Source organism: Carex rostrata, chromosome 6 (assembly GCF_964058835.1).
Source record: "Carex rostrata chromosome 6, lpCarRost1.2, whole genome shotgun sequence".
NCBI classification, from domain to species: Eukaryota; Viridiplantae; Streptophyta; class Magnoliopsida; order Poales; family Cyperaceae; genus Carex; species Carex rostrata.
In genome coordinates this window covers 8,799,870-8,826,559 of record NC_135923.1, presented here as the reverse complement: position 1 = coordinate 8,826,559, position 26,690 = coordinate 8,799,870, and the positions used below count along the sequence as shown (strand labels likewise).

At 33.8% G+C, this 26,690-nt stretch overlaps 2 protein-coding genes across 2 annotated transcripts; both read right to left on the bottom strand.

Annotated features, from left to right (window-relative positions):
- Nucleotides 1-4,465: 4,465 nt before the first annotated feature.
- On the bottom strand, nucleotides 4,466-6,477 carry LOC144556053 (peroxidase RIP1-like). Its single transcript, XM_078304537.1, has 3 exons — nucleotides 6,150-6,477; nucleotides 5,803-5,997; nucleotides 4,466-5,261 (listed from the first exon to the last, which is right to left on the bottom strand). The coding sequence occupies exons 1-3, from the start codon at nucleotides 6,360-6,362 to the stop codon at nucleotides 4,707-4,709; spliced, it is 963 nt and encodes a 320-aa protein (XP_078160663.1). The 5' UTR covers nucleotides 6,363-6,477; the 3' UTR covers nucleotides 4,466-4,706.
- A 743-nt stretch (nucleotides 6,478-7,220) lies between these two features.
- LOC144555559 (peroxidase RIP1-like) lies at nucleotides 7,221-9,172 on the bottom strand. The gene is made up of 3 exons (XM_078303943.1): nucleotides 8,904-9,172; nucleotides 8,534-8,728; nucleotides 7,221-7,972 (listed from the first exon to the last, which is right to left on the bottom strand). Exons 1-3 carry the CDS (start codon nucleotides 9,114-9,116, stop codon nucleotides 7,409-7,411), a joined length of 972 nt encoding a protein of 323 aa, XP_078160069.1. The 5' UTR covers nucleotides 9,117-9,172; the 3' UTR covers nucleotides 7,221-7,408.
- Nucleotides 9,173-26,690: the final 17,518 nt, after the last annotated feature.

The window sequence follows — 26,690 nt, the reverse complement described above, 5'->3', positions numbered from 1 at the left end:
GTTTGTTATTACGTACGGAGCCCTACTATTTCTTTTATTTGCATTATTACTAAGTGAGCCCCTACTATTTCATTTAGTGGTTGCTTGTTTTAACTTTGTTATTCTTTCAAGAATTATTTGTTTAATCTTGTATTTGCATTACAAAACAATGCATTTGATATATGTGCAGAAAAACCAGGTCATATATGTTGCCACAATGTATATACTATATATGACAATTATATATGAGCCATCAGGTGTAGATGCAGAAATTTTACTAATTAAAATCTGAATAATTATTGCTTTAATAATACTTACTAATTTTACAAGTATTGAAATCAATGTAGAAATTCAACAAACATATGGAAGTCAAATTGTACACACATAGCAAAATTTCAGTAAAAATCAATTGAAAATCATTAAATTTAAATGAAAGAAGCTCAAATCACATCTGTCCGTACGTCCTTGTGGGCCATGTTTTTGTTGAGAGTAAGTTATTTCTTATGAGAGTGGTGATAAAAAGTATTTTCTTAATTGTATCTCTCTTAAAATTTATCAAAGATGACTTGATATGGATAGGTCGACCTAGCTACTTCTAATTAATAAATAGAAATGATCACCATGGAAAATTTCAAACTATGGAACGAGATTAGAGCATATTTTGTAACATTATTTTTTGTATTAGTGAGTTTTAATTTGCTTGAGCGTTAATTGTATAGTAAATATTTAATATTCTAATTGAATAATATTCCAAGCCTTGGGTAGAACAACCATCTCTTTAGGTAATTAAACCAAAATTACATGTCTATTTTTTTTTAAATATCACCTTTATTTGGTGGAAGTCTTATAATTGAGCATGTAATAACAATACAAATAACACTAACGATAGTAATTAATGATATGTTATTACCAAAACAAAGATTACTGTTAATCTTTTAAACACATAATTAACGATATTTTATAAGACGGGACGCATATTTGAATTCAAAAGACGCATACTGTTAATATTTTATACACATATTTTATATGTAACATATTTAGTTTGGGAGACATCATGAATATATTTGTTCGTTATTCTTCATCTTTTACAAAATTTCCTTGATTACAAAGAACAATAATTTTTCAATTTTCAATTGTAGGAGTCTATAGCATTTGAAGCTTTCTATCCCAAGGATTTGGATTTGTCACTCTGTAGTCTACATTGTTAAGAAAAATAATACTTAGTTTGTCAAATTAACTTGATGCTAGTGTTGCTATTAGTTGTAACATCTAAATTAGTGAACTTCTTTGCTTTTTAAAATTCATTATAAAATTATTGTATTGTTATGTTTATATAGAGAAAATCATATGAAAATTAGTAAAAAAATACAAAAATAATAGTTCTTTGCATCATCCTCACTATGTTAATCAGTATATATTTAGACACACACGTGTTTATATTGATAAAAAGAAAAATAAGAAGAGAATTTGTTTTTGGTTTGGTGGTAAATCCAATGCTCTATGTGTGGGAGATGGTAAGTTCAAAACTCGAATGAAGAAATTTCTTATAAATATTAAATATAGTTGCTTGGCTTGAGCTTCAAACTTTACTCAAGCTATACATTCATAAAAAATAATTATTTTACATACAGTTTAAGAAGATATATTTGTTTGTTAGACATTTCCTAATTAACCACAAATTATTACTCACATACTCTAATAGGAGGGAAATACTTTGTTATGTTAAAACAAAGTAGTCTTATTATAGCTAGATCTATCACTTCCATTAAGAAATCAAAGTTGTAAAATTCAAATATGCGTCTTTTGATCGTTTTTTTTTTTAATCTTCTAATAGAGATACAACCATCATTGTTTAATATAACATTGTATAGTAAATATTTAATATTCTAAAAGAATAATAATACAAGCCTTGGGTAGAACAACCATCTCTTTAGGTAATTAAACCAAAACTATATATGTCTATTTTTTAAAAGGGGAAATTGATTCCATGCCACTCCAAAATGTTGCTCTAAAGTTTTTCTTTTACTAAATGCCACTCCAAATCTCATTTATTAAGAAAAATACCACCCTTAACAAATTATTATACATTTGTAATAAAAAATAAACAAAATATTTTGTATTTTGAGTAGTATTTTCGTATATTCCAAAAATACCCTCACCCTTACATGCCTACGCGCACCGCAAAACCAACTCCATCGCCACCGCAAAACTCTTTTTCCTCATCCTCTCGTTGTTCACTACAGTTTACCTCTTAATCACCCCCGGCCCCACTCTGCTAACCTCTTCTTTATCTCCATACCACAGTCTCTTCCTCTCTTTCTCCTCCAATGCCTCTGCCACCTCACTCGCCTCCCCCATCTCTGTTGCCTCCGTGAACTTGAAGTATAAACTTGAAGCGATTTGATTAACTTGGTGCATTATATACTTTCACCTCTTCTGACCTATAGAATTTGAAAAGGAAACTCTAAGTGGAATGAGTTCAGATCAATTTTGTCAGAGTATACTGACATAGCTCAGAATAGACAAAATTTGAAAGCTCTACCATAGTTGGTTGCAGCTTGAGCTTTTGCAAGTAGTGTTGTATGATATTACATGTAAATATACAAGTATAATGCAAATCTTAATCATTTATTTTTCTTTTTTCTTTAAGATAAGTATACTTTGTTCTTATTCATTGGACTTAACCATAGGGATGAAATATGAATTGGAAGTTTTTGTTCATACATGAAGGAAATATAAAGGATTAGTTATGAGGCACTATTGAGAATTCTTTTCGATGTGATCAAATTCTCTATGGTATCTATCGAAGCCAGATACAACACAAACACCAATTTTTTTTTACCTTCATAATTCTTCAAATTAGTCACAAATAAATCAAGAAGTGTCTCAAATCATACCTGAACAGTTCCTATCTAAATTCTGTCTTTTGTTTGCCACTGACAAGGCAGAAGAAAAATTGCCCATTCATCCCTCCTTTTTTTTTTCAAAATTACAAAATCGAGTGTCTTTGTGCATCAATCCTCTCCTTCCCACTCCACTTCCTACTCCGTTCTCCTCTCCTTTCGCCTCCACTGTTCCCTCTCCCTCTTCTCCCCTTCCTCCCATCTCTTCCATTTCTCCTTGACTCAGGTTCCCTCCCCTTCTGATCCCTCCTCCTCTTTCTTTTCCCTCACCGTCCCTACCTTCCATGCCTACGCGCACACCGGCTCTGTCACAGCCCCGCTCACCTATGCCTACTATGGCCGAGTCGAGGACTTCCAGTTGTTTTGCTCTCTTGGAGTCAATGTGACTGGTACTGTCGTACTGGCCCGGTATGGGATGATTTACAGGAGTGACATTGTGAAAAACACCCAGGATGCCAGAGCTACTGGAGTGTTGGTTTACAGGATTTACAGAGGCGAGCAGAGGGTTTAGGAGAAAAAGAAATTTGGATCAAGGTTATTTCAGTAATTTCAGTTATTATGTAAATTGTTAATTTAAAATTATATATTAATATGGTATTTGTGGCATTTTTCTTGATAAATGAGATTTGAAGTGGCATTTAGCAAAAGTCAAACTTTAGAGTGGCATTTTTCTAAATTCATCATTTTAAAGTGGCATGGAACTAATTTCCCCTTTTTAAAATGTCACCATTATTAGGTGGAATTCTTATTATTGAGCCTGTAATAACAATACAAATAGCACTAATGATATAGTAATTAATGATATGTTACTACCAAAACAACGATTACTGTTAATCGATCTTTTATACACATAACGATGTACGTAACATAATTAGTTTGGGAGATAATTAGGTCGCATCATGCACATATTTGTTCGTTATTCTCCATCTTTTACAAAATTTCCTTGATTACAAAGAACAATAATTTTTCAATCTTTAATTGTAGGAGTCTATAGCATTTGAAGCTTTCTATCACAAGGATCTGGATTTGTCACTCTGTAGTATATATTGTTAACAAAAATAATACTTAATTTGTCGAACTAGATGCTAGTGTTGCTATTTGTAACATCTTTATTAGTGAACTTCTTTGTTTTTTAAAATTCATTAAAAATTTATGGTATTGTTATGTTTAGATATAGAAAATCATATGAAAATTAGTTTAAAAGTACAAAAATAGTAGTTCTTTGCATCACCCCGGCACTCTGTTAATCAGTATATATTTAGATACACACGTGTTTGTATTGATAAAAAGAAAAATAAGAAGAGAATTTGTTTTTGATTCGGTGGTAAATGCAATATATGCTCTCTGTGTGAGAGATTGTAAGTTCGAAATTCAGATAAATAAATTCTTTATAAATATTAAATAGAGTTTGGTGGCTTGAGCTTCAAACTTTACTCCAAAAAAAAAAAATGATATTCTTGCCAAGTCAAATTAAAAACAGTCAACTGCATGCATTAGACTCAACGCGCATATATATATATATATATATATATATATATTAAACATTTCTTTTTGTAATTACCTTCTCCAAATAAATCATCCCTTCTCTTCACAACCTAATTAAATCTTTTCATTTCATTTTACACGACAAATATGACTTTCCTCTTGTAATGATGTAACCCTTTACCTAGCAAAGTGAAACAAGGAACCTTCCTCGCTATACAACAAACACGAAAAAACTTGAAGTTGGTACATCAACTGAACATTTATTTTTGCTCAAATCAACAAAACATCTTTTTTTATTTGGTATTTGGAACAAAATCAAATTGAAGAAAACGATCTACTTCAGTTCACAACTCGACAATTCTCTCGTATTTCCCCGTCATCTCCAGTAAGCGGGCTTATGTTCCCCATATTAATCATAGAAGTGCCAAAATCTGACCAAAAATTATCCGGGTTATCGCTGTAATATTGCACCAAGTTATCAGTGTCGCTGCTGTCTCCTTGAAACAACTGTTGATCAGAGCCTAGCAACCCTCTGTTCTGTATCAAGCCTTGATAGTAGTCCGTATCCACTGAGGTCGGCGTATCATCAAGTGATACAAGCACGTCATCATCGCCTGAGATGGGGCACACAGATTCTAGACTGGCTGCATAGGCCGGGTCTATGTTGGCATCATTATAAATCCGATTGCGGAAGATGGTGCACCGAGCAAAACCCAGAGTGTGGGCCCCGGAGAGCACAACTAGGTCTTGCATAGAGAGACCTTGCGAGTCAAAGTTGGAGAGGAGTTGCGACTTGTTGAAGATCGGTGCTGGGATGTTAGCGTTGGCTGCATCGAGACTGGCACTCGTAGCATCCCTCCTGCCAAGCAACACATCATAGGATGACCCTCCAAGCTATACATTAAATCAAAAAAAAAAAAAAAAATTTACATACAATTTAAGAAGATATATTTGTTTGTTAGACATTTCCCTAATCACAAATTATTACTCACATACTCTAATAGGAGGGAAATACTTTGTTATGTTAAAACAAAGTGGTCTTATTATAGCTAGATCTATCACTTCCATTAAGAAATCAAAGTAGTAAAATTTGAATATGCGTCTTTTGATCGTTTTTTTTTTAATCTTCTAATAGAGAGACAACCATCATCAATTATCAAATTTACTATTTTACACACTTTTTGATAAAATGGAGGCCGGTGAAACATTTTTCCACAGAAAAATAAATACAGCATGCTATTAGGTTGAAGAATCTGTATATGCTGGTTCCAATGCATTAAAAAGAAGGATTCAGCTATTATAATCTGATCGGGATGGACCAAAATAAACGACCAAATTGCAAAAAGCAAGGTCGTGTTTTTGTGATAACAAAACCAGCAAATACAAACCCTTAGGTTTTAAAACCACCTGATCTATAGTTGATGCTGTAGCTTACCGCGGCGATAGAATCACGAGCTGCTACTGCCAATATATCAGCACAAGAGACAACATTTCCTTGGCAAACATCATTTAGTGAAGATTTAATGTCGTCAATCACCTCAAATCCTCTTAAAGAGTTATTGTTTGGCTTTGCTGTTTTCTCCCCTGTCATTATTGCCGTGTCATCCAGTAAAACAGAGCCGTCACAACCCTGCAATAATTTTGTTGGAATAAATAAAGAGATATTTAATCTATAACTTAATATATGTAATGCTAGTAGCACATAGCCTGACAGGCTTAGTTTGCTATATTATGACTGTTCATGCATTAAATATTTCTCAAAAAATGTTGCAATTACAATACATTGACAAAGCAATCATGAAAGTGTAGTCGGACCAAAGACGCACCCATCCTTGGCTCATCTCCAACCGCAGCCTCGACCAGTGTTTGTATTGTGGGCAGAGCTTGCGGGCAGATATCATCATAAAAATCGGGTGTCAAATCTGCCATTGATAAAGATAAGATCAAGAAAGCTTGAGTTAAGAAAGAAAATATCAAATTTGGAGAAGTAGCCATCTTTAAAAGTGTATCAAGTGTCCGGAGGCTATCGATAAGATCAGATTATATAAAGTTGAGTATGCTTGCATTAGTGTGATATTATATTAGCCAATTAGATTTTCTCAAGGAACCAACCGTCATTATTTAATTTAACAAATTACAAGCTCCTACTGATAAGTACAGGGTTCGATTTGAAGCTTGTTAGTCAAGCATCATTCTGGACCAAAAGTGAAGGCCTTTTTTAACAAAGCTTTTTGGTGGGTCAAAGTAAGCTTCCCTCTTTTCAACTTTAATTTTACTTCCAGAACATAATCAAGAAAAAATTTAATATCCAATCCGTAACCCTTTGGAAGGAAAAATAAATAAATAAATAGACAGTCAAGAGGCAGTAGTTTTACCTAAAGCTTGTTATACTCAATTAAAATATTAGATATGCACTTCACAACGCTCACCCGAAAGCTCATCAAAATAAAAAATTATGTTTTAAGCAATCTGACAACATTGACCTTTAGTTTGAAATCTTTCATATATGTTTAGACCTTGATTTAATTATTGGTAAGTAGGACGACCTAATACAAATATTTAAACGTCAAGAATTTCACAGTACGAGTTTTCCTTTATGGCATGAACAGCCTTGGTTTCCTGCATTCCGTTGCAGTATTTCGTAATTCAGACAGAAAGGATAATACTAAGTATTTCATATCAGTAATAATGTGTATTTCATTTCAGTAATAATCAGGTATTTCATATCAGTAATAATGTGTATTGCACGGAAAAGCTTATGAACATAAGATATCCTCTGGTTTCATATGAACACCAAGATTAAACAATTTACTAAATATGAAGGGAAAAGAAGAAACCATTAATAACCAAAATACTAGTTGCAAATCACTTAGATACAACAAAATAGCTAGACACAAAACATCTTAACATATAACAAACAGAATCAACTTACCAAATAACATAACATATATTCTCTCCAAAAGAAATTTAAGAAAACAAGAAACTTTCCACATTTTACTCACTCAATTTCAACCTAAAAGCAGTAACTCCAGTTTATAAATTTAATTCACCTTCCTGCAGTCCATCCTTATCTCTCCATTGGACCCAGTCAACGGACTCAAAGACCCCATTCTAAGCATAGCACCGCCAAAATCTTCCCAAAATGCCCCTGCATTTGTGCTATAAAATTTCACAAGCCCGTCACTGCCACTTCCATCGCCTTTGTACAGTTGTTGATCCGAATGAAGCAAACCTTTCCTTTGCAACAACCAATCATAGTACACCGTGTCAAATTTTGCCGGTGTAGCATCCAGTGGCGAGAGATTATCATCTCCATTACCACTTTGTAATGGACAGATGGATTTGAGCGAGCTAGCAAAACTGGCATCGAGAGTGCAGGATTCATTGTATAACCTATCTCTGAAGCTGGTGCACCTAGCAAAACCAAGCGTGTGGGCCCCAGAGAGGACGACTAGGTCTTGCATAGTGAGACCATGTGATGCGAAATTGGAGAGGAGTCTGGAGAAGTCGAAAGTTGGAGCCGGGATACTATTGTTGGCTGCAGCTTGGCTGGCTGATCTGGCGTCCCTGCGGCCTAGCTGCACCTGGTACAATGGTCCACCGAGCTGGATAGTTATTACAATGAGAGGGATATTGTTAGAAATTTATTGTAATAAGACATGTCAAGATGACTAATTTATAATTAAGTTTTATTATGTAAACAAAAAGGTCATGCCTTTTTTATATTCTTCTTTTTTAACTTGTTGATTAGTTTTCTAGCGGGATTTGAAAGGTTCTATAAATAACTCATCCTACAAGTAAAAACAGAGAATAGTGTACTTCTTCCTTTTCTGAGAATCCTAAAATAGAATCCTAAAAATGTGATTAAAAAAAAAAATCCTAAAATAGAAATGGTCAAACTAGCAAAGCTCTCTTAAACGATGGCAAAAAGGCAAAGTGATAGCAAGTTGAGAAAGCTGAGTTCACTTTAGACAATAATTGTGTGAGTGTGACATATATTATTAATTATGTGCTCTTTATATTGTGATACCAATTTTAATTTTGTTATATACGTAGTTTCTTTTTCTGAACAGAGATCTTCTTCATATATATTTTGCCTGCTAAAAAATTCATATTCAACCATGCATTTGGTATTTTAGTGAAGGAAAAATAATAAATATACATACAGCGACTACAGAGTCACGAGCTGCCACAGCCACGATGTCAGCACAAGAGACGATATTTCCTTTACAAACATAGTTAACCGCAGACTTTATCCTGTCTATCACCTCAAAACCCCTCGCCGAGTTCATATTTGGTGCCGCATTTTTCTCCCCGATGAATGTCGGTGTGTCATCTAACAAGATGGAGCCATCACAACCCTACAACATTAAATATTTACTCGTTATTCAAAAATCATATACACATAATTGCACTGAGAACATGTGTTGACTACTACTCACAATAGCAGGTACCAGAACATGAAACAACAGCCTTAATTGATATAGGGATACATAAAGAAATTTAGTGCATGAGATAAGGTATATATATGTGTACATTGACAAAGCAGTCGTGGAAATGCAGCCTGAGAAGCGATGCACCCATTCGCGCTTCTTGTTTGACCGCATCTTCTATGATTGACTTGATGGTAGGGAGAGCTTGTGGGCACACCTTGTCATAGAAATAGGGGTCGAGTTGCGCCTTTGCTAGGACTCCAGAGGAAGCCACAAGCAAAAGGAGATATGTTGGTAGAAGGCCAAAAAATGCCATCTCTATAAATATGAATGGTTGCACTTGTGAGATTAGATACTCAAGTTTAATTGTTGGATGAAGGAATTGTGTTAAGGAGGGTATATATAGCTAGTTGTGGTGATGTGGTTAGTTGAGATTTATTAATTTTGTAGGAGCTAGCGCGTAAATCATGCCTTGATCGACTTGGCATCAGCATGCACTATGTCAAACTATTAGGTAAGAAAACTTCTAAAGTTACATGTATATTATGAGGGTAATGACGAAAGTACCTGTTTACTAATCAAAAGAAGTACTTTCACCAAAAAAGAAATATTTTTTAACCAACAAATGCCTACATTGACTTAGTTGTTAAGCTGCAGGAGATTGCTCTATCGATCACACCAATACTTGACTTTTGCTTGTTTATTTTTGTACATTAAGGTTGGATTAATTATGACCTATATTAATTAAGTACGTACTGGTAATTAGGAAATTACCAAGAAAAAATGGTGCCGTTCCTAGATCTTATTCCAATTTATGTACTTTTCTCGATAAAAAGTGCTGTGTTGATTCAAATTGCTATTTGGACTCATTAAACTATATATCTTATTACTTTTATGTACTATGTAATTTAGATTTGATGAGAGAAAAAAAAAACTAAAAATTCAATTTACTTCAGTATGTTAATTTCTTTCCTTTTTCTTCATCCTCGAGCACAAACCCTAACACAAAGAGAGGACAAATTCAATATATCTGTTGGGTTTCGGGGTAATCAAAACCCGTTTAGGCTTAAGCTGCGGAAAGAACGTAAAACAAAAAATTTTACTTCTAACTTAAGCCAAGGATTAAACGGGGCATGTCAGGAAACTTTCCAAGGCGGTCCACCTTCAGTATTCCTTTGGCATCAAAATCCAATTTAATCCTTTTACAGATCTACTCCATGATTGATTTCTAAAACTTTAATCTACTTACCAATTAAATAGATTAATATAACATATTTATACCTTGTTTCCAAATCACAGTTGGAATGCAGACCGAGCGAGTAGAGCCTCATCAGGGAAGGAATCGACTCGGAGTATCACACGTGTGATACCTCTATAGGTTATCCACCAGGACTAACCAGAGAACGGTTTATTTCTTTTGCCAGAAATACTATAAACCGCGGAATTCTGCAAAAACACTATTCACGAGAAAAAAGACGAAAACCCGTAAACACGAATTTTTACTCAGTTTCATCAATAAGCAAAAACTGACATACCGTAAAATTCGGTAAAACACTATTCATCGATCCCGTAAATATACTCCACAACAACCCGCAAGATTATACGTCAACTACGTATAACTTTCTTTTCTCAACCGAAACACTATTTGGGAGAGAAACCGAGAAAGAGAGAAAATACCGATTCGATTCTGCACGAAACGATACAAGTGAATTAGCGGTTTTTCTCTCTACATGCACTCCTCTATTTATAGGCTTTTGAGGAGGTTCGCAAAAGACCGAAATACCCCTCAACATATGCCTATTTACAAGATATGCCATTGAATGGATAAGGATGACATGTCATGTGGATAAGATCGATGACGTGTCATCTGGATAGGATCGATGACATGTCATGCGGATAAGGATAAATCTGAAAAGACCCGAATGCCCTTGGCCAGAATACAAATAATATTCGTATAATTATTCTGAACAATTATATATATTTTTCTTGTGGTTGTTGTTTCGGTAATTTATACAACGTGTCCTGCACATTTATAAATTAACCGGTTAACTTTTATACAACGTGTCACACACGTTTATAAATTAACCAATGTCTTTGCTTGTTATTTTTACATAACATTTATAATTTAATTATAACACGTATAATTAATTATAACCATCTTATTATTGATCATAACCAATTTATAATCAATCACAATAAGATTCTCCGATTAACTCCTATATGGTGTGACCCGATAGGATCTGTGTTATGTTGGTAAATAGAGTTAAAACTGTTTTTAACTTCTATAATCATAGGAGGCATCTGGCAGTATACACTATGACCATCCAATTACACAGATGATGCTGTACTGTACAATATCACGATCCAGTAAACAATTTACTCGTGTTAATTCTTTTGTCACATAGCTATCAGATTAGTTTCAAGGTAGGTGTGTGTCATCCTTGTAAACTTAATCTTTTCTTGATCTTGAGCAGATTATCAAATATGTTTACTCTTGTAATCATACCGCGCGCTGATAATCTTACTCTATCAAGGGGCCCAGTGATGCTATAGCTCGTATAGAGATACGAGGGACAATAGTACTTTTGGTAAACCATCACTACCTCAGCTAAGCCATGTATACCGAAGAGTTACCGTTATAACTGCATTTTACCGACAGCGTTTGATAACAATCACACATATACATTTCTTAGTAGGAAAGATGAATACCTCATACTTTAGAACTTAACACTGAATGAAAGCATTAATGACACGAACACAATTTCGTATAATGTTTCATTCGGGGTCTGTCAGATATCATGTTCCTGGAACATATATCTATGTGATTAAAATGACAACTCCTTGTCTATGGTCTGTAAAACTTGACCATCATTTAATCCACATACTAACCTTACAGCGGTAATTAGTGTTCCTGCTAATTACCTTGGTCAGTGACCTTTTAAGAGTATATATCATCTATATTATGGAGTTTCACAATTTCAGTCATGAACTCGAAATGATCCATAAATGCAATAATACTCAAGGTAACAAAATGATATTAATAATCCAATTCATGAACAAAGCTTTATATAATCAAAATTATCGTATTATTGACTTCTAGATTATTACAAGCTAACAATATCCTCTAGAAATTCAGGTCAGTATCTCCCCTCTGGAGATCATACATACGCGTACTGGGTAAATGATCAATTAAATGACTTGTTCTTAAGTTTGACAAAAAAAATAGAACAAACAAACTTTTTTTTGATAAAAGTGGTTTAAAAACTACCAGTTTCATTAGAAACTAATTCGATCATACAAAATATGTCTTAGGACTATTACAAGATAGCCAACCAAATAAAACTAATTATCTAACCAACAAAATAATACTCTTATTGTTAGGCAATCAGAGCACAGCATGTACTTAGAGTATTACACAAAGCAAGAGATACATCATTCAACAAAGTCTAGATATTAGAACTAATATGGAGGTAACTAATTGGCTATAGAAGAGATGGCATGAGATGAAGAAGCAGTTGGGTTAGAGGATTGCAAATAGGCTGCATCTGCTGCATCCAATTCTTCTATGTCTCTAAGATAATCCCGGAGGTCTGAATCCTCTAACCCAAGATAGGGTTCTTCCTCGGAATCCCAAGAGCTGTTTTCCTCCGTTGAGGTATCGGTGTCCGAGAGGATTATAATACTGCCTGCCTGAATTAAAGTATTAATTTTCATTGGAAGGATTAAAGATAGTTTTAAAAATGAATCATCTAAGTTGGACTTGCACCAAAAGGTAGTAATAGAAATTATTTGAGAACCTAAAGAAGCTAAAGTTGGGATTGTTGTATTATTGAAACAAACTTTGTTACGTGCTAGCCATACCACCCAGATTGTAGCTGCTCTAACGAGTTCAATTAGGTATCTATCTTTTAGGGGTGTCCATGCATCTAGCAGCCACAAATCAGTTAAGGTTTCATAGTTGAATACAAAATTATTGTGGCTAGCTATCCAGGTCCATAAACTAAATATTATAGGACATGTTACAAATAAATTGTCAATTGTCTCTGATAAATTGCAAAAATGACAAGTTTGGTTTCCCACCCAACCCCTTTTGGTCAAGTTATCTTTGGTTAGTATCTTGCCCTCTCTTAAAAGCCACATAAAAATTTTGATTTTCAAGGGTATTTTAGTTTTTCAGAGGGTGGTATAAGTAGTGTTCTTGATGAACAAACAAACTTATTATATTATATTATATTATATTATTCAATCATTTATGGATCTTAAAGGGCATTTTAAAAATGATTCTCAAGACCACAGGGTTGAACAACCACAGCGGTGCTATTTGACATCTGTACTTGGAAATTATAGAATAATAACATAAAAATGCAGTACAAAATACTCTGTTTACCAAATTATAACTAACTAGCTTCGAAATTAATGATTAATCAATTAATATCTAGTTTTTTGAAGCCCCGAAATTTTTATTGATACCATAAAGGAAAAAAAAAAAAAAACCAAAACATCCTTTTTTCTGGAGAATTTCAGATTTATTCAGACTACAGAGCCAATCTGCGAACCCAAATATCGGGATCCGCATAGACAATGCAGCCCCAACAATATACTTTTTTTTATTAGAGAATATTTATTAATAAAAAAACAAAAAAAAAACTTTGGCATTATCTTAGAGAATGAGAATTTCAAATTTTGGTTGATGCTATGAAAATTAATAAACTTTGGCAGTAAGCAAATTAAAAACTTTAGTTGATGCTCTGAAAATTAATAGACTTTGGCAGTAAGCAAATTAAAAACTTTGGTTGATGCTCTAAATGCGATTTTCAAGAAGAAAAAAAAGCAAAAGTAAAACTTTTTGGTTTGGACCCCATCCACCCACAAAAAAAATGTAAAACTGGGGCCACAGATTCAATCTGAGAACTCCAATCGACTGGTTGTGTGGTCTCCGTTAAATGGAGCTGTAGATTCTCTGTGCGGCCTGAATATTGATGAAATTCTCTTAAAATAAGGGTGTTTTGGTTTTTTTTTTTATTATGGTATTAAAAATAAAAATCGGGTTGAAGCCTGTAAAAATATTCTTTGAAATATCTTTGAAGCCCAGTGAGTAAAAGATGTACGTGTCAGGAGAAATAATTTCGTGGTGGGCTTTAAATAAAATGCGGCCCAGAACTTGCTTCTTATAAATCTCTGTTGCTTTGATTTGAACTATATTACCAGTCTATATTTTTCGATGTAAGGTTAATTAGAACCGCGGAACGTAGAAAAGGGCTCAAGTTTGACTACTATATTTTCATGAAACAATTTCCCTGTTTCACTTTGTGTAGCGAGTCTATATATTGAGGTTAATATCTTCTGAGTAAAAGATGTCACTGTCCGCTGCCTTTTCTTATTATTAGATAGGGAACAGTGCATAACCTACTACAGAAGAACAAAAATGCAAGTTTGTATTTTCCATGAAGTTGCTATGTGGCTTGAATTGAAATAAATCTTAACAGGGACCTGTTATTCCGATCCTAACCGTTCAAAGTTTTTTCATGTGTGAATCTCAACGAATTAAATTTTAAATCAGAATAACAGGTACTGTTATTCCGTACCTGTTATTCCAAACGAATAACAGCAGATTTATTTCCAGCTTGAATCGGTCAATATATCTATCTAGTAATTTGTCTATAACTCGATATTTGAAAATTCTTTATCTCTATCTAGTAATATGTCTATAACTCAATATTTGAAATTTCTTTATCTCTATCTAGTAATATGTCTCACTACTAGAATTCTCAGTAATGGCAACGGTACTAGGTGGTTTTAGCAAGGGTAATAAGAGCCCTTGCAATAGAAATTGAGATTCTGATTTCTTCCGAATAAATTAATATATTTGCAACGGCAACCCCTTGCAAATAAGCACGCTTGCTAATGTCTTATACTTACCCTTGCTAATGTCTCCTATTGCGCTTGTAAATGAGTCCCAGACGGTCACAACACACTAGTTGCAAGGGGCACCGTTGCAAATAAAATAAATGATTTTGTTTACATTATTTTATTGTGTAGGTCGTTATTATTTGCAAGGGGGATCGTAGCAATTGTTTTTTAGTTGTGAAGGTCCTAACTATTTGCAAGAGGCACCCTTGCTAATGTTTTGTAAGTTGCATTTTATATTATTTTATTGTAAAAGACGTTAATTAGTATTATCCAGAGAGACACCCTTGTACGGAGACAACAAAAATTAGTATTATCCTATAACTAATGAGACAATTTGATTAAAATAAAACAAGGTGTATATATCCCAGTGGTTGTGCAGTTGAAGGCTCATCAAAAGGTCAACAGTTCAATATTGTATTCATTTACTTGTATAGAAGGTAAATGATATTAGATAAATGAAGAATCTGGATGCATTAACACAAAACAACATTACACTGGATTAGAGGTTGTAATATATTTTTTTTCAATATTACACAGGATTCCATAAAAAAATATATGGAAGGGAAAAAAACAAAAAAAATATCACATCCTACTTTACAAAGTAATTGAGATACACAAATAATTCACCAAATTGCCACAACACATACATGTATTGATTTACCAATTAAAAATTTGATTTTCTTTTTGTTGAGTAACCACTGTGTACATATGAAATTAATGTATTGTATACAACCCACAGATTAATAGAATAGCCCCCCCATGATTATCTTCATTTGAATCGACAATAAATTCACCATACTTTCAGATTAATGTATGTATTTGAGACAGGAAATTAATGTATTTGAGACAAATACTGACCATATATACAAACTGGTACGATAACAATAAGAAAAAATACTGTCCATATGTAAGAGAGAAACAATAAAAAAAAATAACATAAAGGGCTTCTATGTTTGTATATCGTACCAGTTTGGAGAAACAATAAAACATTACCACAATGTAAACTTCAATCCGAGTTTCTCAGAAAGTTTTATGGTCATGCGTCTTTGAGAGACTCAGTTTTGGAGCCTTCGAACTTGACGCAACCTGCTGCAGCTTTCTGAACAGCAGCTGGTGTGCCAGTTCAAATTGCTTTGTCTCACATTTTTCCCACACAGTACCCCTTCAAAATTTTACATAACCCTCCCATATATATCTAATGTAATTCCACAAAATATCAAGTAAAATAAGAAATATAACATCTGTTTTTGTACACATTTCTCCAACAGTCAATAATTTCTCAGAATCTGGACTGGTCATAGAAAATACTGTACCAGTAGACATTAGGGTATTAATTTTGGCCAAACTAAAATATAGTCATAATGTTAACTACAAAATCTATATAGCAATCTATACTGCTTCGGACAGCTCAATTCGCAATTAAGCCCATCTTACAAATGAATATTACATAATTATACTGCAAAATCTATACTAGCAATCTATTTCTTACCTATTGAGTTGCTGGATAAACTCGTCTGGATGGCAATTATGAACAATATTATACCGTTAGAGTTTGTTGACACAAGAGCCTTTCTAACATTTTCCCTCTAATTTAATTGACTTCACCACCGTCTCAATGTTTGGGAAAGCACTTGTATCAACACACTCTCCCAGTTTAGTGGGGTCTGGTCAGAGCCTCGGTTCCCTATTTGGCAAAGAGAAGCATGAAATTAGATTGTAGAAACCTAAATTCTCAAAGTATAATTAAAGCTTGTGAGAATTTTGTGCAGAGGCCGGTCTCACAAGGATAAAAAGAGATGAGAATTTCTATAATCAAGACATGGGAGGACAGTGAGAAGACCAAGGCTGATAATAGGTAAGATGACCTGATCCAGTGCAAAGCTGATTTTTTTTATGAACAGGACTCTGTGCAAATGCCATTGAAGCATTTCCACAAATACCTTCAGTGCAACATTTTCTTGACTAAAGAACTATACTCTGTGCAAATACCATTTAGACATTTCCACAAATACCTTCTGGCAACATTTTTAATAGAGGTACAACTGAAAGGGACATGCAAATTGATAAAAAAAAGTTTACGATTTGACCTGCCCAGTAGACAAGTTGACCATGTGCAATGATCCATCTTGTGCCCCAGTAATAGCAAAGTTGAATCAGCAGTTATCGCCATGCATGTCAAACTATCTTGATGATAATTATGTCATATACAAATCATTCTAAAAGCATTTTAATTCAACGAGGCAACAACTAATTATAGTTTGTGCAATTCTTTTAAGTTCATTGATTTTTGTCTTGCATGACAGATGCTTAACTGCATGGCTGAGAATTATTTGAAACTAACTTGAACATCTAGACTTCATCAATTCCAAATTTGGGGTACTTACCTGTTCTAAACAAACCATACATGTCTATTCAACGGGGCATTTCATCAAACACCTCGTGAGCATAGTGGAAGTGTAGCCAAATTAACAACAATGATACCAAAGAAATTTAATTAACTAATTAGTAGAAACAACATCAGTAGTGGAAGTGTAACCAATTAATTTTAGTTGATCTTGAATTTACTACTCACCAATTTGTGTATCCTTAGCAGGAGGAACAAAGGGAGCTAAGCTCAAATCTTCTTCTAGGCTCAGCAACTTGAAGAGGGAAGGGTGAGATTGATTGTGGAAGTGAGGGGAAGCCTGAAGAGGGGAAGGCACCATGAGAATCGTCTAATTGCTTCTTTGGATGAATTATCGGGGCTGCCGGGAAGCCAGTGCTACAAATTCATCGGGGCTGCCGGATGAATTATCAGATTTTGTACAGAGTCGCTCCAAGTTTGAGATATCTCAGAGGATGTACAGAGTCGCTCCAATTATTTGGAGGCAACCAAAACAATTGTGGAGGGAAACGAAATGGTTTCAGAGGGAAACGAAATAAGGGGAAGCCGGGAAGGCCATAAGAAACTGTTCAAATACTAAACTGCGTGAATTCGCAACTTCTGAGATATCTCATATGTTGCGTGACTTTTAGCAAAATCTAAACTGTTCAAATACATTATGCACAAATCTAAAAGCTCAAATAATACTAGACCCTGTGCCATCTTGAATGGGTAGCAGACACGTCACTCACGCAACATATGAGATATCTCAGAGGAAACACACAGTGAAACTGTTACAGTGAAAATAGCCTGTGAAACGGAGCAATCCATTGATAATATGCACACTCCATCACATATCAGACGGCTCATATTCATAGCCCTATTCTGATTCTAAACACATGTACAAAATAAAATATGAAAAAAATCAAAAACTAGTTTTTAACATCTTATATTTACAAAACATAACAAATATTGACAATTTCATTGAATTTCATTATTTTTAGCCTCTTCAAACTGAGCCAAAGATTGCGGACCGTTGATTTCCGTATAAGCATTCAACGGTCGATCTGCAATAAAATGACACCTAATTTCTTTTAAAATGATCAAGTTAGTACCATAAACCTTAAAAACAAAAAAAAATTGGAGTTCCAACAATTATAAGGTTCGATCCAATGTGTAATATCTATAGCCCTACGATGTCGCTATATTCCGTCGCTTGGATGGATATGTAAATGAACATCAAATTATATCAAACTCACCAACAATTAAATTAGTCGAACAATTTTTTATTTGAACGGTTCCGATCGACCAACGGATGACGTTTGTCGTTGTTCTTTCGTTAACCCACCCAACAAGAGTTGATGTTCTATAGTTATGTATGTTTGACATAAGTAATCGATACAACATGTATGTGCAACTATACAATTTAATTTGTCAAAATTATTTAAGTCATTTATATTTCGGTATAAATGTTATCAATATTATTTTAAATTATTGTCATTTAAAAAAATTAATGTTGGATTAGTTTAACTAACTGTTTAAATTTATAATAAAAAAACCAACATCAATTAGTACTCGTAAACATGACTTAATTATTTAAATTCTCGATCTATTATATTATACATATTATTCATTCATGAAAAATTCTCGATCGAAACCGTTGAAATTAAATAAGCTACACTATATATTAAATATGAAACATACATTTATCGTGATATTATTAAACATGAAAAGAGTGAAAGATAATAAGCTATTGGATTTTTATTATAGTATTATTATTTTTTCATCCTTCAAAGTATAAGTTGCATCTGTAAATAGTTCACCTACATATTTCATTAATTTCGAACCAAAATTTTAAATAATATTAGAAATTATATTTAAGATGAAATTTTGTAGTACAATAAATTTTATAATTAAAGATAAAACTTTGAATACATATTTTATTTTAGACCTTCGAGATACATAATATACACACAAATTACTTAATTAATTTTCTTCCTAAAATTTAACAACTCTTATCTCTTTATTTTACCTTAATTGAATTCTCTCCAAAATTTTGATATCTTCCCTCTTATATTTTCCTTATCATTTTTCCCTCCCAGACAAAATTTTCATTTCCCTCCCACTTTGACTCCTTACTCCTTAGCAATTCGGATCCCAAAAAGTAACTCAAATTGTGAGTTTAGATCCGATCCATTCGATCTTTTCTGGCACGAATATTAAAGACATCTGTTCATTCACCTTGGACCGGATTCTGATCGGACAGTCCAAATCTAAACTCAAAATTCGAGTTACTTACGGTAAATCAGACCCAAACAAAAGAACCCTAAACCTTATCTTCTCTCCCAGCCGCCTTGTTCTTTCATTTTTTTGGTTTCCACCCCAATCCCCCCTCCCTCCTTAGCTCGTCGAATCTACACCCAAATCAAAATCGACCTCGTAGATCCCAATCCAAGCACAGGAGAGTAATCTAGATCAGTGTCTTCTTCATAGGCTGACGCCGACATCGCCGCTTACAAGTCACAACCCGATCTAGGGTTTCTCCGTCTTTGCCACCTAACCATATAGTTCTCTCGCGCCTCCTCACAAAAAGGCTGTGGTTGTGCAACAATGGAGCCTTCTCACAAAAAGCACTGCATTTGGAGGAACTTAGATGTATATGCTTTAGTTCTTTGTTTAAAAGTACTTAAAATTTAAGTACGATGAGGTTTGTGCTTGAAACTAGGTTTTAAATTGAGTGTAGTTAATGAAATTGAGAAGTACAATATACTAGTTAATGCAATTATATGACAGGTTTTAGCATCCAACCAAAAATAGTTTGATAAATAATCTTTGTCATGCACCTATATGATGTATCCATCTAATTTAAGGAAAATTGGAGAACTGACTTCAAAATTACTCGTTTGATTTGGATATTAAATATCTTACTATACATCTTTTGTTATTGGACAGCTTCAACTAAAGCTGCATCAAAGGAATTCGAAAAGATTGGTCAGCTATTTAATGTCTATACTAACAAATCTCTATGTTTCATAATGTGTAAATTTTTATTTGGATAAGGGAAAAAAAAGTATGATCTGATACTGCTTATTGAAGAGAACAATTATTGACTCACTTCAATTATTTGTTTTCTTTAGTATATTCATTACCAAGTACATAATATTCATTACCAGAAAATAGTTCAAAGGGAATAAGATAAATAATGTTAAATTTTAGAGACATGAATTTAGACCAGGCTTCTAAATAGCTAGCTATAGCGGCGCTATAGCTTTTCCGGACCATAAACGCTAAGCTATGAGATAAAATTGCGCTAACTCAGCTACGACCGCTATAGCTATAATAGCTGACCGCTATTATCGCTATATGAGACCCGCTATAGCTACCGCTATGCTACATGATTTTTTTTTTGCAATTTATATGGACTTTTGTACTTCTATTCTTATTTCTAATGCTACATGGTCTTCTACGATAAGTATACTAAACCAAACTATATGCTTCTATTTTTATTTGTGATTTATTCTATCATTCTACATCGAGAAATATTCAAATACTAATTATTCATTTTGATTAATCTTTTTATAGTATTCATTTGTAAAATTATTATCGTTCGTTTCAATTGAAAGCTGATTTTGATTATTATTATAATTATAAAATGTTTAAATATGTATATTGACTTCATTTACCTTATAAAATTAATTGCTCTTTGTCTATTATAATATGTAATACCATGAAGTATAAACTATTAAATAATGTTACTTTTTAGATTTTTTTTCATTCTTATTTGCGTAATTGATAAAAAGTATAGACTTAGATTAGTTGTCATTTAGTTGTTACATCAATTCTCTAATATTGATTATGTTGATAATTAGTAGAAATATAGAATATAAAGTTTGAAAAGGGAAAATCGCTATGTGTGATAGCTTCCGCTATAGCTACGCTATTCGCAATAGCTTTTTTTTTTTGTCTCCCCGCTATGCCGCTATAATCGCTATTTAGAACCTTGATTTAGACTGTTGTTGTAGGAATCTCACGCGACTAAAGAGGGGTTCTGACTTGCTGAACTACAGCTTCATAGAACACAAGGTCAGTGCATTTTATATTCACTATGTCAACAATCCATCATTTATCTTTGAAACCAAGTTTAATTATGTCAATAAGGCAATAACTATCTTTTAAATTGAAGTTTAGCATTGTTGGTTAGCATTTGAATTGAACACTAACCAAACATAAACTCTTGGTTGAACCTTTTGCTTTAGCTCCAGTAGCGCATAGCCCCAAGAGTTTCTGATCTAGGCCATTTTAATTATTTTAGGATTAAACTTTTTGTATTCAGAATTACTCAGAAATCTTTATCATGTCTCTACTTAATTAACATTCATTATTTTTCTTGAAACACAAGGTTTATGTGATTTATATGGAAAGTGATACAAAAGAAGGAAATGAAGTTGCCATGATGATTCATTGAACCATGACAATCAAATGCTTGCTTCTGTTCACGATAGAAGGTAAAAGAAGAAAATATGTTGTCTTTGTTCATTTAATAAGGTTCAATTGAAAATTTTATCTTATAAACAATATATATCAGTGATGTCACTTTTAGCACTTAGAATCCAATTCTAAAAGTTTAGCACTTATTATATATCAGTGATGTCACTTTTAGCACTTATTAAATATTTTGATTGTTTATTTCATTAGGTATCTGATTGCGAAGACTATCTTGAACATTCTTAAATGCTGCTTCTGATGATTGGTGCTAATGACAAATTTCAGAATTATGCAACTAATTTCTTGACTGTAATTTATTCTGTAAAAATTGTTAATGGGTGGTTGATGTATTTTGGGTATATTTAGAAGTTCATTTCATTACTGTTGTTGTAATGTATATTGGTACAATGTATAATAATTGTACTATATTGATTAATATTTATTAAATGTTAATATCTCTATATTTCAATGTGTTTATGTAAATTTGGTTCAATGAAATTGTAACAGCTTATTGGGTTGGTACTGGGTTGGTATCGGGGTGGTACTAGATTGGTACAATGAGGGAAGATTATAGAATTAGAGCATGCAAAAAGTATTAATGATGTCTTTGCAAATAGTCAGGTGGGGTCCACGTTTGTTAACCTTGCTAATAATCTGGTGGAACCCATGCATGACATCGTTGCAAATAATAAGTGGGACCCACAAATGATATCCTTGCTAATAACTAGGTGGGACCCACAAGAGACATCCTTGCAAATACTAAGTGGGGCCTACGATACGTATGCTTGCTAATACTCAGTTGCCCACGTGGGACAAAGTTTTTGCAAGCGTGCCTTTTTGCAACGGCTGCTCTTGCAGAAAGTCTAGGGAAATGTTTTAGCAAGCGTAAGCGATTGCAAAAAGTTAAAAATTGAGTATTTGCATGGAGGTTTAAAGCAACGGTAGTTATTGCAAGCGTAGCTCTTGCAAATGGCGTTTTTGGGGCCTATAGCAAGGGTAAGCCGTTGCAACAAGCCCAATCCTACCGTTGCCATTACTGAAAATTCTAGTAGTGTCTATAACTCAATATTTGAAATTTCTTTATGATGCTTGGCGGGGCTGCCTACTGAAATTTCTTTACCTTTCTTCCGAGTTAAGAGTTAAGACCGAGTAATAAGCAAGAATTGTTCGTGGTATTGTTGAATTTTAGAGGAAAATAGAAAAAAGACAGAGAGAATGGTCTATGGTAAAAATGCATTTCTATATTGATGTATATGTTTTTTGTTACAATGATTTATGTATTTATAGTATACAAGGTTCAACTAGCCGTTACTGCACCAACGTTACCAACGGTACTATTCTTATTTACTGTACCAACGGTACTATTCATCTACTTTATATCTATTTCTAATACTAATAAAAAGAACAAATATTTTATTCTTGGTTGATCCTAGACCGCTTGATTGATGATGAACGACTGAGATTAATCTTCCAATTCTTTATTATTTTCAACACTCCCCCTCAAGCTAGGAATGTAAATATCGTACAATACTAGCTTGCTTGTCTTCGAATGGACTCGGGTCCGAACCTTTGATGAGGATACTAGCAAGTTGCTCCTCACTTTGCATGAGTTTAGTTTTGATTTTGGCTTGCATCTTTTTTTATGCCCGAAGGGATTGCATCGTCTCTAAATCTTGAAGATGGTTTCATCACCCTTGATGTTCTTCGTATTTCTTGAATCCTTCAATTAAAAATTCAAACAATCGCAGTAACCCGATCTTTGTATCTAAATTAATGTAAAATCAAGGTATTTAGCCACATTTAAATTCTTGTGTTAACTTATTAATTTTGTCATTTTTGTTATGTCTAGATTATCAAAATATTTTGTCACCACTATCAATTATCAATTTATCATGTAAGGAAATTTTAATTTATATCAAAAAAGACACCTCATTTTTGAGTTATCTTGTTGAGTCTACACCACAATCGGTTGTTGAAGAGATTGCCTCATTTGATCTTGATTTTGTTGAATCAGGTTGCTCTGACCCGCTACATATTTTTCTTCATAAACTCCCCCTAAAATAGAGGCATCAATTTGCTCCCCCTCAAGGTTAGCATTATCTCAAGGTTAGCATTATTGTTTTCTTTATATATAATTACCAACGTATCAATTTTTATTTTTCATGACCTTCGTATTTTGTATTGGTATTTGTTCTATTTGGTCATTTGGTAATTGGTTTTTATAATTGGTATTAGTGTTGGTATTTGTTTTCTTGGTTATATTTTTGGAGTTTTGTTTTGGTGACTTTTCGGCTCTTAATATTGTTTTGGTGACTATTCACCTTTTTTTTTTTTTTTTTTCTTTTTTTTTTTTTTTTTGCACTGGGCATATTGACCCAGCCACCTCTTTTAGTGGCCATCATGGATAATTTTTGGGTTAGTAAATAATATTTTTCTGGTATGATTTACCATTTTTTTTTCCTTAACCAAGGGATGAGGCTCTATGGCTCTAAGGTTCCTCTCGGTTTGAGTTTTTTTCTTTTCCTTTCTTACCGAGGGATGAGGCTCTATGGCTCTAAGGTTCCTCTCGGTTTGAGAGTTTTTTTTTTTTTATTACCGAGGGATGAGGCTCTCTATGGTTTTGTTATGGTGGCCGAAACCTTTCGGCTCTTGATTATGGTGGCTCTAGTAGCTGTTGTTATCTTGGTATGAATTGGATAGCTCTTTGTGAATGGTGTACCATGTAAATTATGATTATGTTTATGAATATTGATATTTTTGTTATGAATATGTATGAACCTTGACCCGTTTGTATGAAAACGATACCTTAATTAGATTTTAAAATAGTTTTGTAAAATAATTATTTTTCAAATTTGGTTTCTAGCAGGTTAACAACATTTTGAAAGGTATTTTATAATTTTACAAATCATTATAATTAATACAATTGTTATAGGAAAATTAGAAATTTTAATATTTTATAGAAAGGATGTCCAAAAATCTTGTGCCCTATTTTTTCTCATAGTGTTTTTTTTTTTTGGTTGTACAAAAATAATTCATTTTTTTCACACAACATAAAGTAAAAAAGAACTTCATGCATGCATTATAGAAACATAATTATTTTATGACGTTCAATATATTAACATACAATTGGCAAGAAAACTAAGTTTTGAACTTTTATAATTAAAATGTTGAAATTTATGAAAATATTTAGATGAAATATTTGAAACAATTTATTAATTGAAAGTAAATTTTATAAGAATGAATATTTCTATTTTATTGATATTTTGGCAATTGTCTATAATTTTTCATACTATTGATTGGCGCTTTAATTCTATATTGGTTATAAACGCATATTGGTTAGTTTTGGTCAAGGTACAGGTTATTGGGTAAAACATGAAATTTATAGGCTACAGTCTACACCATATGAAATTTAAATATTGGTTTTAGAGTACCACATGGAGAATCTCATGAACAGGAATTGTGCTGGATCATCTTCACGGGACCCGTTTGACCCACTAGAGACACCTTTAATGGACACCTCCATTTCTTGGTGAATGGAGAGAATACACCTTTGCCCTTTCTTTTACCGTCTCGCCTTTTTTCTCGAATTCACATCCTCTCCAGTACCTGGGAGGGTACGAATCCCTCTTTCTCCCCGTTCCTCTTTTCTTCAATCCAATTCCACCTTCCTCCTCCCTTCTCCGCTGCCTTCCCTCTCTTTGGCCGGAGATGGGAATAGAGGAACCAACGCCGATCAACCACATGCCCTTCATTTTTTATTTGTGCACTTATCGGTCTCAATTTTGGAGCTAGGGTTTGACGGGAGCAGGGTTTTCTACCGCAAAGGCCTGGGTTTCGTGTCCCTTGTCTCAGCGGACTTATGGATCACCCATGGCTCTGCGTCGTGGCTCTTCTGGTTGAATCATAGCGGATACGGCTGAGAGATATGGTGGTAGTTCGGTTGTGAGAGGAATTTGTGATCTTACCCCGCATCAAGCTCGAGGTGTATGAGGTAGGTACACTTTTAACTCTTCCTACTTCTTTTTAAGAGATCCGAAATACTTTTTTGTTGATTCTTTGTTTGGAATTTTTTTCTTGATTTTCTGGTATAATTCAGTCTCTGCTGATTCTGGTTTTTGTTTTTGTTTTTGGTACTGATAAGACAGATATCAGTAAGAGGGTTTTCTTTTTGCTGGTAAATTTGATTTCTGGGTTTTTGGGTGACAAACGCTATGCGTAGTACTTGGTGGCCTGATCGGCCTTTTGTTGTTGTATTGATTTTGGATGGCTGGAACAGTGTACTCAGCACTTGCTGGCCTTCTTGGCACTTGGTTTTTTAACTGGGTTCTACATCCACTTTGAGCCAATAATCAATACCAAGAAAATGTATTCTGTTTTCTCAGCGGTTGGGGTTTTGTTTGTTTGGATGGCCTTTACGGCTCTTGGGTTTCTCAAGTACTGACTAGCTTTGCTAGTTTGGGTGGTACTTGGCTGGTTTCCTTTTTTTTTTTTATAGTATTTGATTGATTTTGTTGGTTTGAACAGACAAGGAAAATATTACTTATCTGCCTTTTTTTCGTTTTACCTTGACTGAGGGTTGACCCCTTTTCTTGCCTCTTGTACCAGATTGGTGTTGTGTTGCGGGTTTGAATTTTCTCCCCCTCGTTTGCACTTCACCTTTCTTCTCTGGCTCTTGCTCTCTGTCACTGGGCTTCTCCCATCTAGAGGCGAGGCTAAGATTTGAAATCTTGAGGTCAGCCTTTCTTTTCTTGATTTCTTTGATTTTATGGCTGAAAGCCTTCTTCAGCTCTGGTTAGAGCAGGTTTTGTTTTGGCTGCTACACCAAACCATTTCTCTTTCCCTTTTTTTCTTTGTTGTACCAATTTACTGGTACGAGGGGATTTGTCGGTTTGGGTGACTGGTACAGTTCTTTGTTAGCTGTACCGCTCTTTGGTGGTCTGATTTTTTTTCTTTGAAACAGGTTACCAAAGTAGGTTTTGCAGAATTCTGTATTGGTGATTTTTTCGGTTTTCAGCTGCTGGTGCTGGTGCTGTTGCAGTTTGCTGAACAGATGTTCAGTTTTTTTCAAATCACAGTCCTTGTCTGTGATAATCACAGTCCTTGTCTGTGATTTTGATTTTCAGTTTTGAGTCA